Here is a 17,233-nt window from a genome sequence, read left to right on the forward strand (position 1 = left end):
CATCACCACCATCATCACCACCACCATCACCATCATCATCACCACCATCGTCATCACCACCACCACCATCATCATCACGATCATCATCATCACCATCACCCTTACCACCATCAATACCACTGCTATCATCATCACCATTATCATCATCATCATCACCACCATCACCATCACCATCATCATAACCACCACCATCCATGACTTGCTAGTATAGTCATCCTTCCTGAGTTTCACTGTCAGCCCAGATAAGGAGGGAAATCCTAAAAGAACACTGCAGGACAATGTTCTTCAAACTGAGAGCTATACCTCAGTAAGGGGTCAATTTAGTAACACATTTATAATGGGATAGATATATAGGTTTTTCTGTGACTTACAATGGGATTACATCTTGATAAACTCATTCTAAATTGAAAATAACGTAAGTCAAAAATGCATTTAATACACCTACCATACCAGACATAACAGCGTAGCGTGACCTGCACTAAACGTGCTCAGAACACTTACATTAGCCTACAGTCGGGAAACATAAAGTGTCGAGGAGTATCCGATACTAGCTAGTATGCACCGGAGATGCGGTATCAACACAAAGTCTATGTCAGTGGGGGAGGGGGGCTTGCAGAGAGCACCACACACACCCCAACAATTCTTCCCAACAAAACCCGAGCTGTGATCCCGGAGGAGCACAGGTGAGGCCACCGTGCTGGCGTCCGCACACCAGGACAAAGCCGCAGACACCTGTGCTGCACCTGTGTTAAAGCGCAGGCAGGCCCGGGGAGTGGGTGCAAGCCGCCTCCAGGGGCACCGCTCCATGTGCTCAGGGAACTCCTCCTCTCATCCTGCACTAGTCATAGCACCGGGGACACTGCCCTCTCCGCCGCTAATGAGGACAGCAGCTCGCCCTTCCAGACCCAGCTCTGAGCATATCAGCTGCCTTCGGTCACCTCCTCCTCACAATTCCATCATTTTACAGACAAAGAGACTGAGGCCTCAGGCCACAGAGCTTGTGACCACAGGACATGCATAAAGCAGTTGAAATTAGGAGTGTTATGTGAAATCACAAAGCTGAGTGGGAAAGAACATAGATCTGACCAGGGACTGGGGATGCCCTGGGATTATGCTTTCTGTAATAAAGACACCAGATCAGACGGAAATCACCCAGAATCAAAAGCAAAGACTTCCACGACCTTATGTCTGGATAGCAGCTACTTGTTCCTGCTAACATACAGCATCTTAAGCAACTTAAGATCAAGTTTTTTAAATGAACAATTTCCTGGATTCGTAACATAGTAAATATCTTGGATCAATACACCTTAAAAACATTTTCTCACAGGGAAGGCTCTGCTCTTAGGAGTAAGTTAAGCTCTCACTTCCTGTGCTTGGTCCTACTCAGGATTCTGGAACAGCGGCTGAACCGGGTACTTCTTTTTGGCACATGACGGGAACTGGGGCTTAGAATAAAAGTGACCCATTAATTAAAAATAGTGTAGCAGCTTCTACGTACACTGAGAGTTTTGGTAAATGTCTCAAATGCACTTCTGCAAAACGCAAGAAATCACATGCTCTTTGGGGTCTTGTGTCAATGAAGGCGATTAGTTTGGTAATAATCTCCCAATTGAAGACCAACTTGATCAAGTGACTTAATCGAATTCTTTAAAACTGCAACAAGGAACAGGGCAGGTCCTTTCTTCAGGGATGCAGATGAAACTGGGTATTTCACAGACCTCTGAGGCAATAAATACACATCACCACTATTTTCTGATAAATAGGCAATAAAGTAAAGTTATCCAGACAGCTTTAAAAGAATAGCATCTCACCATAAGTCTGTCATAAGTAAATTACCTCATCTGGAATGTCACAGATTAAAGAGAGAGCAAAACTCTTAATTTCAAACATAAAAATGCCTCCTCTGATCTCACCAGCTGCGCTTGTCTGCGGAGAAGGCAGGTGAGAAAGCACAGTCCTGGAGGTTTCTGTATCCACATTAGATGAGCTGCTCTAGAAAGATCCCATTTTGCATATAACCGTGGAAATTTCTAAAGTCACTACAAATTCAAAGAAGAAAAACCTAGTTTACTTAGAGAATGAGATGTTTTTCTCATAATTCTCCCACCTAATGCATGAATTGTTAAAAACAATGGTTACATGACGATGTTTCTAGAAGATTCTAGAAGTGAACTGTCCTTAAGTTACCAGTTCTGGCTTTTATCCTAATCACTAACTCACACATGGATATAAAAAAAATCTGCCTCCCACCCCACTATATTTTTAAAAGGAGAAAGTAGAAACTATCTAGTAAAGGCAATGATAGTACATCTTATTTTGAGGCGAGGAAATATGGACTCCATTTGGGATCTACAGTCACCACATGGACAATGACCTTCTGTGGGTTACATGATTCAGAGGCCTCTGTGACCTGTTGTCGTCTGTGACCAAACCAAGACACCTCGGTCAGTCTGATCTGGTCTACAATGACTCAGAGTTACCAATGAACAGCCACCCCACAAGGCGAAAGAACTGAGCGATTATTTGGAACCTAACTGAAAGTAACAACACAGCGCGTATCAATGGTAAGTCATCTGCCTTTTGAAAATGAATTCCCCTTAAAGGAATCATACCTCCTTACTAATCCCATAGTTATACTGATAATGGGTCTTTTTTGAGGACTTGCTATTATTTAAAACATAGGTATATCAGTTTCTATTGAAAGACACTTAGTTGCCTATTTGAAGTCATTTGAGTGTCTTTATGCATTAAAGTGTTATCGTTCATGCCTTGGCCAATATCCCTATGAAAATAGCTCCCAAATTACATCCCTAATAAATTAAGTTAATAATTCACCTTCATTAAGTAATTTAATTTCTTTAGTGAGCAATAAATAGTTCTTGTGACAGTGTTCTAGGACATAAGTACAAATGTTATTTTTCTTCATTAGCTCAGACTCCTCCTGAGCGCACGAAGTGAAAATACACTCACAAAAAGGTGGTCTATTTGTTACCCTCTGGTTTTGTAGCTGCCTTAACACTACAAGGATTCCACTGTGTTTGGTAGAAATCAAACAATTCAGGCCGCTATTGTCAATGGAAAGTTATTTCTTAGAAACGTTACAAACTAGACCTTACACGGTGCTAAAAACAAGCACCATTTTCCTAAGATTCTTCCTAGATACCGTTTCATACACCCAATTTCAAACAGTTACCTTGTAAAAAGTGGCAACAGGCTTATAATGCATCCTCAGCTTTGTCAGAAAAAAAAAAAAGGAGAAGAAAGACTGGCTAAAATACAAAAGTTATGCGTAAGTATAAATAGCCTGTTACCTGTATTTCGCATATTTGTTTCCTGTTGAGCTAAATGGGCCCTGGTGGTCAAACGGCCATGTCTAAGTAACATCTCCCCCCACCCCTCCATCCTTCCAGGGCACACGCAGCACCCCAGCCCCACAGAGCCTACAAGTGATACACGAGGTGGGCAGGCAGATGCGAACGCAAGGAGACCCGCGGGGGCTCCCTCGGCACAGTGGCGCTCTCCTCTTCCAATGGCGGCATCAGAGAGGGCGCCCCGGATGGTGGAGGAGGAGGGAAGGAAATACGCTTGTCAGAGGAACAGAACCAGTTTCCAGCCAATTCGACGTGAAAATATAGACACATTAAAACAGATGCAGAAAGCATACTTAACCATTGTGAAATTATATGCAAAAATGTTTCCAAAAAAATACATAAAGAATTTATCCTATCAAGGGTTTAACAGATATACTGTTGACGGAAACCACAAGGATTTAGAACTCATTTGGGAGTTGCTGAGTCTTCTGGGTAATTGAAGGTTTACTCTCTTAAGCAGAATTTTATAAAACAATGTTTAAACCCTGGAAAATCTACATAAAATATGCGTGCTTTTGCCACACTGGTTTAAAGTATATTGTACACAATTAAACTGTTCCTGACAACTTGATATAAAAACTTTGGGCAATCAGTAACGGCCACAGAGGGGCAGAGAACGATGCCATTTCTGATAAATGGGCTGCAATGCTGTTTTTCATGTGATTCATTCTTCTCCCCCCACCCCCAATCCTTCTTCTCCCTTACGATTAGGTCTTCTAGTCTCAATTCTCACTGCTCTCTGTCTCCGCCTCCCTCCAATTTTCGACTGTTAATTTGCAGTGGCCTAGAACAGGTATTCATGACTATTACAACTGTGTGTAACAGAAAAATAAAATTTTAATGGTGACTGAGGACCAAGAGATATTGTCCACCAATAAATTATTAATTCAATGCATGGGCTTTTGATGCGCAGTGTCCTTTCATCCTTTCTGATTCTTACCTCTGTCCCAGGAAAATTAAGATGGTAACTAACTGATTTCTGGGTAGGTGAGGTTGTACTGTTTCAAAAATGATATGCACATGTTTATGAGCGTCTCAAAGCCTAGTAAACGCCCCTAGTGTCCCAAAGCAGTAAACATCCCTTCCACAGGTAGGCAAGACGGGGTGGGGTGGTGTAACGTATTATAAAAGCTGAACAAACATATGACAGTCAATTCCAAATTACAAGACAGAATATAACACACCAAGATTTAATTCTCATTTTAAAGCCAGGAAAAAAGCATAAAAATGTATTTTACATTAGGTTAAAGACGACCATGAGAGATGACCCCAAAAGCATCAATATTTCAGCAGATGTTGCCCCAGGCCTAGCACTAAAGGACTTTCAGGATATTCAGCAGGAGTTAGGCCTGGGCAACAGAAATAAACACTTCACATGCAAACCCGTGCGATTTTGTAAGTTTGTAAAGATTTATTCCTTGCCACCAGAGAACACCGAGAAACTGGGAAAGGGTGTTCTGAAGCGGCACATTTGGCCGATATGTGCTACAGCCCATCCCTGATGCGGAAGACTGCGGTCGAATTAAGAAGACGTCACTGTTATTAACACACTTTTTAAAAATCCGGTCCTCGCCCTCCCTTCCTAACCGTGTCCAGTGGGCGGTGCTTATGTCCAAAGATAGCCCCCCCGGAGCTGCTTCACCACGTTTAAGCCCCTCTTCCTGCCGAGTCACTCTGAAAAGATTTCACTTTTGAAACAGCAGCCCTCACAGACGGGAAGATGGTTTCCTTTTCAGGCTAAACCGACCCAGGATCTCCCGGAGTCTCCACCAGCCGAGGGGAATCTCATCCCCCACTGCCCGGAGCGCCACCCTTCCGGGCGGGCGTTCGTAATCCCCAGGGATTTACTCACAGAAGATGCTTTAAGGCATTGTTCTCAACCGATCCTCGACTTAAAAAAAAATCCAAAATTTCTCCATGAATTAATCAACATTGAAAAGCTACTGTTTGGGGTTTTTTAAATAGAAAAGGCACAAGAGAAGGTAGCAATAAAAAAAGTACTAAACCGTGGGACAATGCTACTAGAGGCAAAGGTGAACAACAGGGTGAGCTAATATAAGAAGCTTGCCAGAAAGCTGTCGAAAATCAACAGCTTTCCAATGCACCAATAATAACCAGTTAAAATGTAACAGAAAAGTAACTCTAGTCCTAAGAGCAACAACCAGCAACTAAAGAAATGAACAGCCTGGGAGACAGAACAAAGACAAAAATCCACAAATCTTCCTAAAAGTATATTTAAAAAGGAAGACTTGAATATATTTGAAAATGTATCATTTTGTATTTTTAGAATGGCAAACTACTTTTGCAAAGATGCTGAGTTTTCCTGAATTAATTTCTTAATGCAACATCATTCCAATCCCACTACCCAAAGTATTATTTTTTAGGCTCACAAAAGTGGTTCTAAAGTTCATGTAATACAGAGGAACGAAAAAAACTACTCTTTGAAAAAAAGAAAGCTATTAGGTTATTTCAAAATATATTATATAGCCTCAGTAATTAAAACACGGAGTACAGGTCAGGAATAGACAGGCTGCTCATTTAAATCCCAGGGGAAACTGAGAGACAGCCCTGGACATACACAAGAATCCCGTGGACAATGAAGGAGCATCTATAGCAGAATTCTGCATCGAGAGGACAGACCTTCCACTCAACAGAAAACTGGCCGTCGGAAAACAAATAATGAAGTCAGATGTCCACCTCATACCCTATGCCAAAATTCATTTCAGATATGCCAAATATTTAAAAAGAATAAATCCATAAAATTACTAGAAGACAATAAAACTGAATATTTACATCATCGTGAAGGTTGGAAGGTGCCTTTTAAACATTAAATCAGAGGCAGAAACTATGCATGAAACGACCAGTGAAACTATATCAAAATAGCTGAGTCCATCAAAACACGGCCACAACCCAAGGAAACAGCAGTTCTGGGGGTGCTGGAAATGTACACAGCCTTCCCAGAAGGCCATCTGGCAGTGTATGTCCCAAAATAATTTAAAACAGCCTGAACCTTTGACCCGGTAATTCTACTTCTGGGAATTTATCAAGGAAATGATGATACTATTGCCAAGATATACATACAGAGATATTAATTACATCGTTGTTTACATCTGTGAAACTGAGCCAGAACTAAATTTCCAACAATGGTCGATTTCTCAACTAAATTGTGCATATCAATAAAATGGGATAATATGCAAGTACTTGAAATGACAAAGCAGGTCTATATTGACATGGTAACTATAAACCATAAAACAAAACATGTAAGAAGAAACCACTTTGGTAAAAATATATGTAAAGTACTTATACGTATATATTTGCATAGGAAAAGATCCTTCTGCACCAAAATATCAACTTTGGTTATTTCTAGACGATAGGATTTCAAATAAGCTTCATCTATTTTAAAATTTCTTTTTCTTTGTTCAAGGTTTTTAATATATATACATATATATATACACAAATGTGTGTGTGTGTATGTGTATATATATATCACTTGCATAATCTTAAAGGTAACAGAAGAGGGCAAAAACACCACAAACTAATTTTTTTTTAGTTTTTTTTTTAATGTTTATTTTTGAGGGAGAGAGACAGAGTATGAGCAGAGGAGAGGCAGAGAGCGGGAGACACACAGAATCCAAAGGAGGCTTCCGGCTCTGAGCTGTCAGCACAGAGCCCCAATGGGGCCACGAACTCACAAACGGTAAAATCATGACCTGCACGAAAGTCGGATGCTTAACCTACTGAGCCACCCAGGCGACCCCACTGCCAACTAACTTTTCATGTCAAACCGAAGGGTTTGCTGTTATACAGATAACAGAAAGATGAGTGAACATCTTATCAGAGATTTTCCAAATCCATAAAAAGATGAACAAAGCAATAGCAAAATGAACACGGGCAAAAATAATTCATGAAGGAATCTGGCTAATAAATACATTGTTTAATAAAATATATGTAGGTGCTACAACAGTACCAGAGCGGCGTGAAAAGGACTGAAGCGCCCCGGACGAGCCCCCACACTCGTGACTACAGAGAGGACACCTCGCCTCCAACGCGCCCACGTCCAGGGCCGCCTCCAGACACAGACGCCGGAGTGACAGCCCCGAGTCCTCACCTGCCACCATCAGCTGCCCAACCTGCCTGGGTTCAGTCTGCTCATTATCCGCCCAAGACACCCCACTGAAGACCCCCTCCATCCCCCCGCCAGCCCTAAATAAATGCATGATTGCAACACTGCCCGTAACTCTGAGTCTCTCATTTGGCGATTTAGTCAGGCGGCATCTCTGATGCAAAGACGCATTAAGCTCACTTAGGAACTTGCACTCGGGCGACGAGAGAAGCCTGGAGCCCTAAGGTGACAAAGCCTTCTGTGGAGACCAAGGAGTTGGACAGACCCCTTCCCTGAGGGACTGTTCTTTCAGCTCCAGGAAGGAGGGATCTTGGCAGAAGAACTGGTAAGACTGAATGATCCATTCATTCGTTGGCTGGCCGGCTGTCCATCCGCTCATTCACTCACCGAAAGTTTACTCGGGGTCTCGGGTGCGTTGGGCACCGTCCTTGGCAGTGGAGGGGCAGAGTGGAGGCGGCTCCAATTTCAAGCTGCCCTCACTCTAGCGAGGAAGACACACATGGAGCAACAGCACCGGCCTTGGGGAACAGAGGTGGGTGGGTCCTGGCCACCGCGCTGGAGGAAAGGGCCCTCAAGTAGGAGGACCTCCGTGCTGGGAAGTTCTTCCCGGTCCTCGGCCGCAGTGGGGGCCCCCCGAGGATGGAGACTCCAAGTGCAGTCTGGGATTCACTGCTGATGGACGGAGGAGCAGGGAGGAGCCCCAGGTGGAGTGTGGGCCAGAGGCCAAGCCAGAACAGGCCCTGCTTGCAACCCCACCCCTCCATCTCGCGGATGGAGAGATGGGGGCCTGAGCAGGATTGTTCCTTTCCCAAGGACCCACAACCGTGTTGTGCCAAGAAACTCGGGATTCTTACACTTTTCTAGGTCCGTGTTTTCCAGGGCCTTTGGGGCAGGGGCTACAGGTAGACTATTCCGGAGAGGGATGTTCGAGCGGCTGGCGGGCATTAGTGCTGGTGACTGGGGTGGGGTCCACCCCTGCAGAGGATGTGCGCAAAGACAGCGCCACCAGAACCTGGAGAGCAGGAGGATGGGAGAAGACAGGTGCCAGAAAGACTCCGAGCCTTCACCCTTAGAGAGGCTGGGAACAGACAGGCAGGGTGAGCAGGGAGAGCGCCACATGGAGTGGAACAGTGTGGACGGAACAGTGGTGTGCAGCAGCACCGTCTGCCGCCGCTGGAGACAGACCCTGGGTCCCCCCCAGACTCTCCTGCCCTCTCACTCAGCGCGCTGCAGACATGGCGATGGCCTCTCCCTGCCGGGGAGCGTGGCTGCCTCCTCCCGAAACACAAAGGGCTTCTGCCTGGGCCCACTGGTTTGTGACTTCACCTGCTTCTTAATACATCGGATTTCTCTTTTTCTTAATTTTTCTAATGTTTTATTTATTTTTGAGAGAGAGAGAGAGAGAGAGAGAGAGAGAGAGAGAGAGAGAGAGGGACACTGTGAGCAGGGGAGGGTCAGAGAGATAGGGAGACACAGAATCTGAAGCAGGCTCCAGGCTCTAAGCTAGGTGTCAGCACAGAGCCTGACATGGGGCTCGAACCCAAGAACTGCGAGATCATGACCTGAGCCGAAGCCGGACACTCAACCGACTGAGCCACCCAGGCGCCCCACATTTCTGAGTCCTTGCTTCTCGTGTTATTTCTTAACTGTTTACAAGGAAGTTCTCAGCCGGCTCACACAAGCCTTAGCAAGGAATGCAGACAGTACAGAGCATGGTTAAGTGGCCACAGTTTGTGAAGTTGGACACACTATGTCAACGTGGCTGTATTATTAACAGGAAAAATCTAAGCTAGACAAGTAAGTGTACATATTCACTGAAACCCCAGCTTCCTACATGAAATGGACTCCAAACAGAAAAATATATTTTTTTAGAATTTGTGGTTTTTCTCTTTTCTTTTGCTTCACTCCTTCATTAACATGGGCCAATTAGCTGTCAGCTGTATTTACAGAAATAAACAGATATTTTCAGTTTCTACCTAAGTTCATTACCGCTGACCCTCATCCTAATTAACCATCTCTGACCGACATAGAATGATAAAGGAGGCCCTGAAGACTCCCAAGTTAATGCCTGAAATACACACATGAAGATGAGCACAAAAGAAACACGTGGACCAGAATCTGCTACATGGACCAGAATCTACTACTTTCTACACCAACCTAGAGAGTGATAACGCTTCTAGCACATTCTGCGTGAGACTTCATGCCCTGGTATTTCTGAAGGGAAAAGTCTTCATTAAAAGCTAGCAGGGATATTAAGTTGGAAGCAAGGACGAATTTTACACTTGAACTAGAATGCAATTATTGAAGCCACAGACACTGATGAGCCACGATTTGGACGCTGTCCGTGGGCATGACGGAGGTCCTGTCTTCCTGGTGGAGGCACATTTTTCCAGGCCAGAAACATTTTTCTAAGCTTGCATATGTTTTTCATATCCATCCTCAAAACATAGTTCTAGGTGCTTTGTTTGCAATTTCTTCCAAAAAAAACCAAAACCAAAAACAAAAAACAAAACACACATGTATTTGGATGTATTTGGCTGCTGCACTTATCTTTATATCTTAGAAAACAGAGTTCTGTTTTTCTGGTTTTTAATGCAACCGGAAGCCTAGGGTTTACTTTCACTTTGCCTGCACCGTGGCTCTGAATAAATAAAATCTTTAGCCGTAGCCTTTCTCTGTTAAAATGAACAGGAAGTTAAAAAAAAAAAAGTAGCAAAGTCCAAACATTTCAAATAAGCAAGTACATTTAGTGATAAAGTTGCCGATATTTTCCACACTTCCAAAAAAGGACAAGGCTGTGTGTGTGGCTACTCTTCCGTTTCCCTAATTACACTAAATACGGGGAATATCATTAGCAAAATGATAAAAATGGCCTCACCTCTGCATCAGAAACCTGCTTTACCGGAAAAGCCGGAAAAATGCAAGCACCCTGACTCACACATACAATGAGGGGAAAGATGCTTTTCCGAAATGAAATTTCAGGGGATGATTCTTCCCAAAGTAAGAGAACTCAAGGGGCCCGGCCATCCGTGCACTGAATCGCACATCTGTTTTAAGTCAGAAAGGCCATTAAATCTGGGGGCTGTGCAATCTGCTCATTCGACCGACTTCCTGCCACAGCGTGGCACCCCGGGAATCTTTGAGAAGCAAGGGCACATGAGTGGACTGGCTGGGGGGTCAGCACAGGCCCAGCGAGGGGCTGCACAGCCCTCCAGAGTTGGGGCGGGCATGGCCGCGTGGCCCGGGAACCAAGGTCACGTCCACAGCGTGGCAGATCTCTGCACCTGCGCCATGTGCCTTATCTATCAGAAAGCACCGTATTCGGTGGAGGTGGCAGGCAGGCGGCTGGGACAGCTAATAAAGAGGCTGAAAGCCAAGGGGCCTCTGCTAGCCGGCCAGGCCTGCGCAGGCCGCCCACCAAGGGCACCCCAGAAGGGAAAGTCGCCCTGGGGCGCGTCCATTTGCTGGAGCGAAGATTACGAGGAGGCCGTATGTATGGCCAAAATACTGCGGGCTCCAGGGCAGAATAAAGCCTCGGGCCCCCGGCCCACGGCGGCGGCCTCAAGCAGGGCTTCAGGACTCCATTACTGTGAGTGTTCTCTGGCCCACAGCAAAAAATATTGACAAAATTCCGCTCTGAAGACAGTTATTGTCTCGGTGTGCTTGATGGCAGCCTTCAGAACTTCACCTGCGAGCATTAAATTCTTGAGTTCGGAGGAAAGCAGGGAAAATCTGCCACGTCTCAAGCTCTCCTGCTGGAGCGGCAACAGACCAAATTAGTCTTTCCATTAAACTAGTTTTGTGCCTGAAAGAGAAAAAAAGGCCACAGATTTTTAATTCCCTCCCCCCCCCCCACACACACACACAAAGAATCAAAGCCATCGCCTCTTCTAAATCCCATGACGCGGACATGATCTAAATGGCTTACTAGTGTGGGATAATACAGCTCATGAAATTAAATCTAGTATCAGAGATTTCAGTAGGGCTAACTGTGTGCTCTGAGCTCACAGACAATTGAGTGATGGACATTGGGGTGCATCGGGGTACATGTCAACGGACCTGATGTAGGGCTCTACCCCTCCCTCCCTGCCTCCCTCTCTCTCTCTTACCCACACAGGAACCAACCCATCCCGGTCTGTGCACCAACAGCACCCCATCCATCAGGGGCTGAGCAGAGACCCCGGGCTCCCAGTGTCACCCACAGTCTCCCGAGGCGAGGAGGGACGGCCATGAAAGCCACGGCACCCCCTCCTCCTCTTCCACGTGACATGTGTCTCGTGGTCACAGGCAGCGAGACTGCCCCGTGCAGCCCATGCATCTGGGCCACCTTCCTGCCAGAGAGCTCGACCGGGTCTTTCACACAAAACGCCCTGCTAACACATGTTCTGGGTTGGGACTCTCTCTTCAAGACGCCTGGTTCGAGGGAAGCAACATGGGAAACCCCCATCTGGGCTGGACGCTCGTGCGGGAGGGACGCCCCACGAGCTGGCGGTGCGTGCGGAGGAGGTGGCCACACATTCGCGGCGGGCAGGGGGCTCTTCACGATCTGGACTTTGTTTCAGAAAACAGGCTGAATAGAAGTCCGAGACAAAGGCTGGCTGAGACTTAGCAGAATAATCGGCATACTTCGAATAAGGAAACAACTTCTTTCTGTCGCGGTGCACACCATAGGCGGTGTCACAGGACCGCGCACCATTTGCTGACTGCCGTGAGGAGGAAGACTCTGTCACAAATGTGAAGGACAGTCACTTTCCAACGAGGAGCCGTCCTCTCCTAAGTCCCCAGATAAGACAAGAATTTCCCGAGCTTGAAACACACACTCTGTCGTTTCAGTAAACAGACTGTGTGGGTTAAAGGGGGAAACACCCTGAGATAAAATAAATCAGAATAAAATGAGAAACCAAAAATCCAGCCGTTCTATAAAGTCCGTAGGCTCATGGTGATGGTAAGGAGGTGTCTCAGGTCTCGATCAGCAAGCCTGAAAAGTCTAATCCTTCCATCTTTGTTCGGCCTCGTATGTTTAAATATGGAAAACACGGTGCGGTATTATAAAAGCTAAGAAGGTATTTTAAATATCAAAATAACGGCCTGAAATTAGCACTGACATTCCCCTAAAAATCCGGGGTTCCTGTTAATGCCTTTGCTTTACAACGAGAGGCACCGCAAAGCGTTTTACTGTTTATTTCCGTAGTCCCCAGGTAGCACTGGCTCTCTTCCCTAAATCCAACGTCTCAAAATACCAACGTGGAATTCACCTCCTCCCCGTTCTTCCCCGTGTTTTACCTAAAGGCAAAAAGTAAATCCAGTTTCTCTTCACAGATTGCAGGCCTGGTTTTAATTTGTGCAATAGTCCTTTTGATAACAATGCCTAGTTAAAAACATCCATTAAAAGTCTGTAGCAGGCATTTAATTGAAGGAAAATCTAATAGGGTTCCACTGCACTCCTTCATTAACTTTTAAAAGAATTCTCTCCTATGGTGTTAGCAGACGCGTGCACACACTCACGGGAGACAGAGAGAGACAGACAGACGGAGATGGAGGGAGAGGAGGCAGAGAAGAGCTTTTGCACGCATTCTCGGGCCTGGATTATGAAGCTTTGAAAACAATGAGGTCAAACGATCTTGGCTGTTTCGGCTCCCTTTACCGACTCTTCTAAGCGAACACCTCCTCCTGTGACTGGTACCTACTGTCTCCGAGTCCTAACAGCAGGAGCCGGGGGTACACGGGACTGAAGCGGGAGCTGTCCCAGGGCCATCAGAGCACGGGACACCAGGAGCGCGTCCTACACCCGGGAAAAGTAACGGCAGAAACAGACTCAAGATGGGCCAAACGAAACAGCCGCGGAGTGCCGGCCTACAGCGGCGACGCCCTGAGCGACACGGGCCCTGCCGGAGGAACCCAGCCCCCAGCCCCCAGCCCCTCCTCATGGGTCTTCGGAGTCCTTCCTCCAACCTGCAGATGCAGCACCAGCTTTGCGGGCCAGCCGGTCCTCTCCCCGCGGCTCCCCTCTGCGTCCTCATGCCCTTCCGACAAGTTTCCGCCACCTTTCTCCTGGCGTGGGGCCTCACGTGTCCTACCGTATTTCCTTCTTTATCAGAAACTTATCCTGGCCTTTTTTAAATTATGATTTTTTAATTCTGTAGCCTGGTTACCAAGCTGCGTGGGTTTGAATGGCCTGGACCCAGCCCTATTTTTCCTGTAAGTGCTCAACTCCCTGGACCATATGTCGTGTTACCCCTAATGAGCCTGCCCCAAGGCCCTACTAATAATTTTAAGAAAAGGAAAAAACATTCAAATTAAACTCAGAGGAGAACGGCAAACAAAAAATGCATTAAAAAAATGTTTTGGACTCATGGGCTAATTCGGGATTGGTGACTGGTAATCAACACTGCAGATAAAACGGCATGGTGTTGGGGCGCCTGGGCAGCGAGTCGGCTAAGTGTCCGACTTGACTCAGGTTATGATCTCATGGTTTGTGGGTTGGAGCCCCACGTCAGTCTCTGGGCTGACAGTCTGCTTCGGATTCTGTGTCTCCCTCTCTCTCTGCCCCTCCCCTGATCACACTGTCTCTCTCTCAAAAATAAATAATTTTTTTAAAAAATTTTACAAAAGGACCTTCATGGTGTTGTCATTCTCCTAAATCTGAGCATGCCTCAGTGATTCCTTCTGAACACGCTAAAAATGGCTACCACAGCAAACACAGCCACTACTCACAGCCACAAGTGCCACAGGTGATCGCCTTAGGCAGAGGTCCAGCAAGACTGAGGGTAGCAGGCTACAAGCCTAGGTTGTCCCTGAGTGGCCCTTTGACCAACACCAACCTCAGAATCCCAAGGAAAGGGGCCCACCAAGACCCAGCTCCCCTCCCAGGCCTCCTGATCCGTGTCTGTCCTCCTGCGGATAACGGCATCCCCAGTGTGGGCCCCCAAAGTAAGTGCACCCCACCCCACCACCCACCTGGACAGCTGGAGCCACCGGAGGGTGCAGTGATGCGTACCTGCTGGTGAGGCCCTCGTGGTAGAAGGGAGACACCACTGAGAAAGAAGAGGACAAGACCCACCAATAGGAGGGACGGATCTGCTGCAGGGCAGTAAGGAGAGGCGGCGGAGAGGCCACGCAGAGGGCCATGAAGTCCAGGCAGCAGTGAGCTCCACCCCTGTACCCCACCCTCCACTTGAAGGGGCTGCTCACCATTGAGCGGCATCACCTTCATCACCAAATCTAACAATGACCAGTCTAGCACATGCCCTGGATCCTCTGAGGGACAATTTCTCAGCTGTGAGAAGCCACCAGTGGGTACAACACACACAACTTAGGTACTGTTGCTTTTCTGATTGAAGACGGTACAACATAACCCAAATCGAATGGGAGGAGTAGCCTGCATTCAGTCATCCAACGTCATGGAAACACATTCAACATGGCTAATGCCACACTCATTTACTGACCACAATTTGTCTCAAGATGTTTCAGTGAATCACAGTATTCCAACCTTCTTGAGGATGAACTAGTTGGGGACCCTTCTTTTGTGTCCCCCTCCCAGCCGACCAGTAAAACACCTACCTGTCAGGACAGGTCTCATGAAGGCGGGCCCCTACCTTCCCATCACTGTGGGACTGGCCACGGCCATACTCAGTACACTGAGTGGTCCAGACGGTGCTGTTAGTTGTTCATTATTAATAAGCAAGATACTGGTTGTCCGTATCTAATATTTCCAAACACCCTGAGCACATACAGAACTCACAGTAGGTTACGTGTCTACCTCCAATCTTTAATAAAAGCTGCTGCCGAAATGATAAAGGCATAATATAATTTTCTCCTACAGTAGCTTGAATAGGGTCTCCCAAAATTCATGTCCTTCTAGAACCTAACATTGTGACTTTACTCAGAAATAGGGTCTTTGTAGATGTATGTAGTTCATTAAATTTCAAAGACGTCAACAGATTAGGGTGGGTCCTAAATCCAGTGATTCATGGCTAATAGTGCGAGAACACACAGAGAAGGCGGCCGTGTGGCGATGGGGCAGAGGACAGGCGCACAGTCACAAGCTAGGGTACACTGAGGACTGCCGGGAGCCCCCCAAGCTGGAAGAGGTGAGGAAGGATTCTCCCCAGAGCCCTCAGACGGGGCGTTGTCTGGCTGACCCCTGACTTGACTTCCAGCCAGCCTCCAGAACTGTGGGAGAATGAATTTGCATTGTTTTGAAATCTGGTTTAACTATTAAACCCCCTGGTTTTAATTTTTTTCTTATCTGTCATAAGCTTCCCTGAACAAGGGAGAAATCAAAGTTGGATAAGAGAATCATAAGCAAAATGGAATGTTAGTTGTACCACCATACAATGAAATGTGTGGTCCTTGACATCAAGGGGCACGGCCACACCTGCAAGCGTACACACCCCTGCACAGTCCCCGGCCTGGTGAGGAGGTGGGGGGAGGCTCTGTCAGGGTAGATCTACTACCCTGGTCTCCATTCAGTAAAGAAAGTGGCCACCCGACGGCGAGCAAGGCCTTGGCGGACAAGTCCTGCACACCAAGCCTATGACAGGGCGACAGCTTGGGGAGGGGAGACGGGAATTGAGGACAGCTATTCTAATTCCCAGAAATTTCGTGGCACTGCCGGGGCAGACCACCCACCCCACTCCAGAATCTGGAACCCACACGTCCAAATGCTGCAGAAATCTCAAAGTGTGTCCTAGAGAAGTGACCCATTTCCATGGGGGAACGTGACATGCTCCTCCTGTTTGGGCAGCAAAGCCAGGAAGCACTCCCTAAATACCTGTCCATCAATGAGAGGGAACAGCCAACCAGAGGGGCCACTGCCGCCAGGGCACGTCCTGCCTCCCGGTGCCAGAGGGAGACGCCACTCGGGTGCTGTCTTCCTACATCAAAACACTCACTAAAAATCAGAAAACGCTCCGTAAATGAGCCACTGTTCTGAATGTATTAATCTAAATAGCAGGTTTGACTGGCTGTTAAAAATTACTGACTCTGAAGAACAAAACGGAGTAGGGCTTGTGTTGTGTGATGGTTACAAAACTGTGGGATGGGCTCGTCCTGCGGCAGTAACTTACGACAGGGGAGGAGAGGACGCCCTGGGACCAGTGAGTGCCCGTGAGCAGCGGAGGCTGTAACTCCAAGGAGGAGGCTGCGTGTCACGTCGTGCGGTGGGCGTGCCGGGAGGGCCCGCGGGAGGCGCCCACCGGGGCAGGTGGCACCGTGGGAGACCACGTCTCCATTCCGGCAGGAGAGTGTGGGGTGGTGGGTCAGGGCCGGGGCAGAGAACACACGTGTGCCCGGAGCCTGGCCCCACATTCCCAGCCGGGGAGACGGCCTGCGGCACCAGGGGCGGGTCGCCGGGTCCAGGGTCCCACACACACACGGCGGAGAGACGCTTTGACAACTGAACCATCCGGATACTCACAGGACTCGAACTGTGGGCCATAAGCCACGACATTTCCCAGGAAAGCATTCACGCTGAACTTCTACACACATTCTCTAAAGATTCATAAAAATTCCAAACATTGGCCAAAAAAAAAGAAAGAGTAGCCATGTCTTTCTCTCTTTAAAAGCCAAGTAATTGTCCTTAAAATTCACAGTTACCACTTTCAGGGAGGAAGTAACATGCATAAATCCACGAACAAGAGAAAAAAAGAGAGGGCAGCCTTTAAAGAAATCTCCTATTTGAAGGCAACCGACGGAATGGGAAAAGATAGTTGCAAATGACATATCAGATAAAGGGCTA

General features: G+C 47.0%; 1 protein-coding gene across 1 annotated transcript in view; it reads right to left on the reverse strand.

Moving 5' to 3' along the window:
• Positions 1–14,688, reverse strand: part of TSHZ1 (teashirt zinc finger homeobox 1) — a 44,562-nt gene extending 29,874 nt beyond the window's left edge. The window contains exon 1 of the mRNA XM_029922766.1: positions 14,492–14,688. Within this exon, the coding sequence (XP_029778626.1) occupies positions 14,492–14,688 (197 nt within the window). The remainder of the gene's footprint in view (positions 1–14,491) is intronic.
• Between the last annotated feature and the right edge of the window lie 2,545 nt (positions 14,689–17,233).

This window comes from Suricata suricatta, chromosome 14, assembly GCF_006229205.1.
Source record: "Suricata suricatta isolate VVHF042 chromosome 14, meerkat_22Aug2017_6uvM2_HiC, whole genome shotgun sequence".
NCBI classification, from domain to species: Eukaryota; Metazoa; Chordata; class Mammalia; order Carnivora; family Herpestidae; genus Suricata; species Suricata suricatta.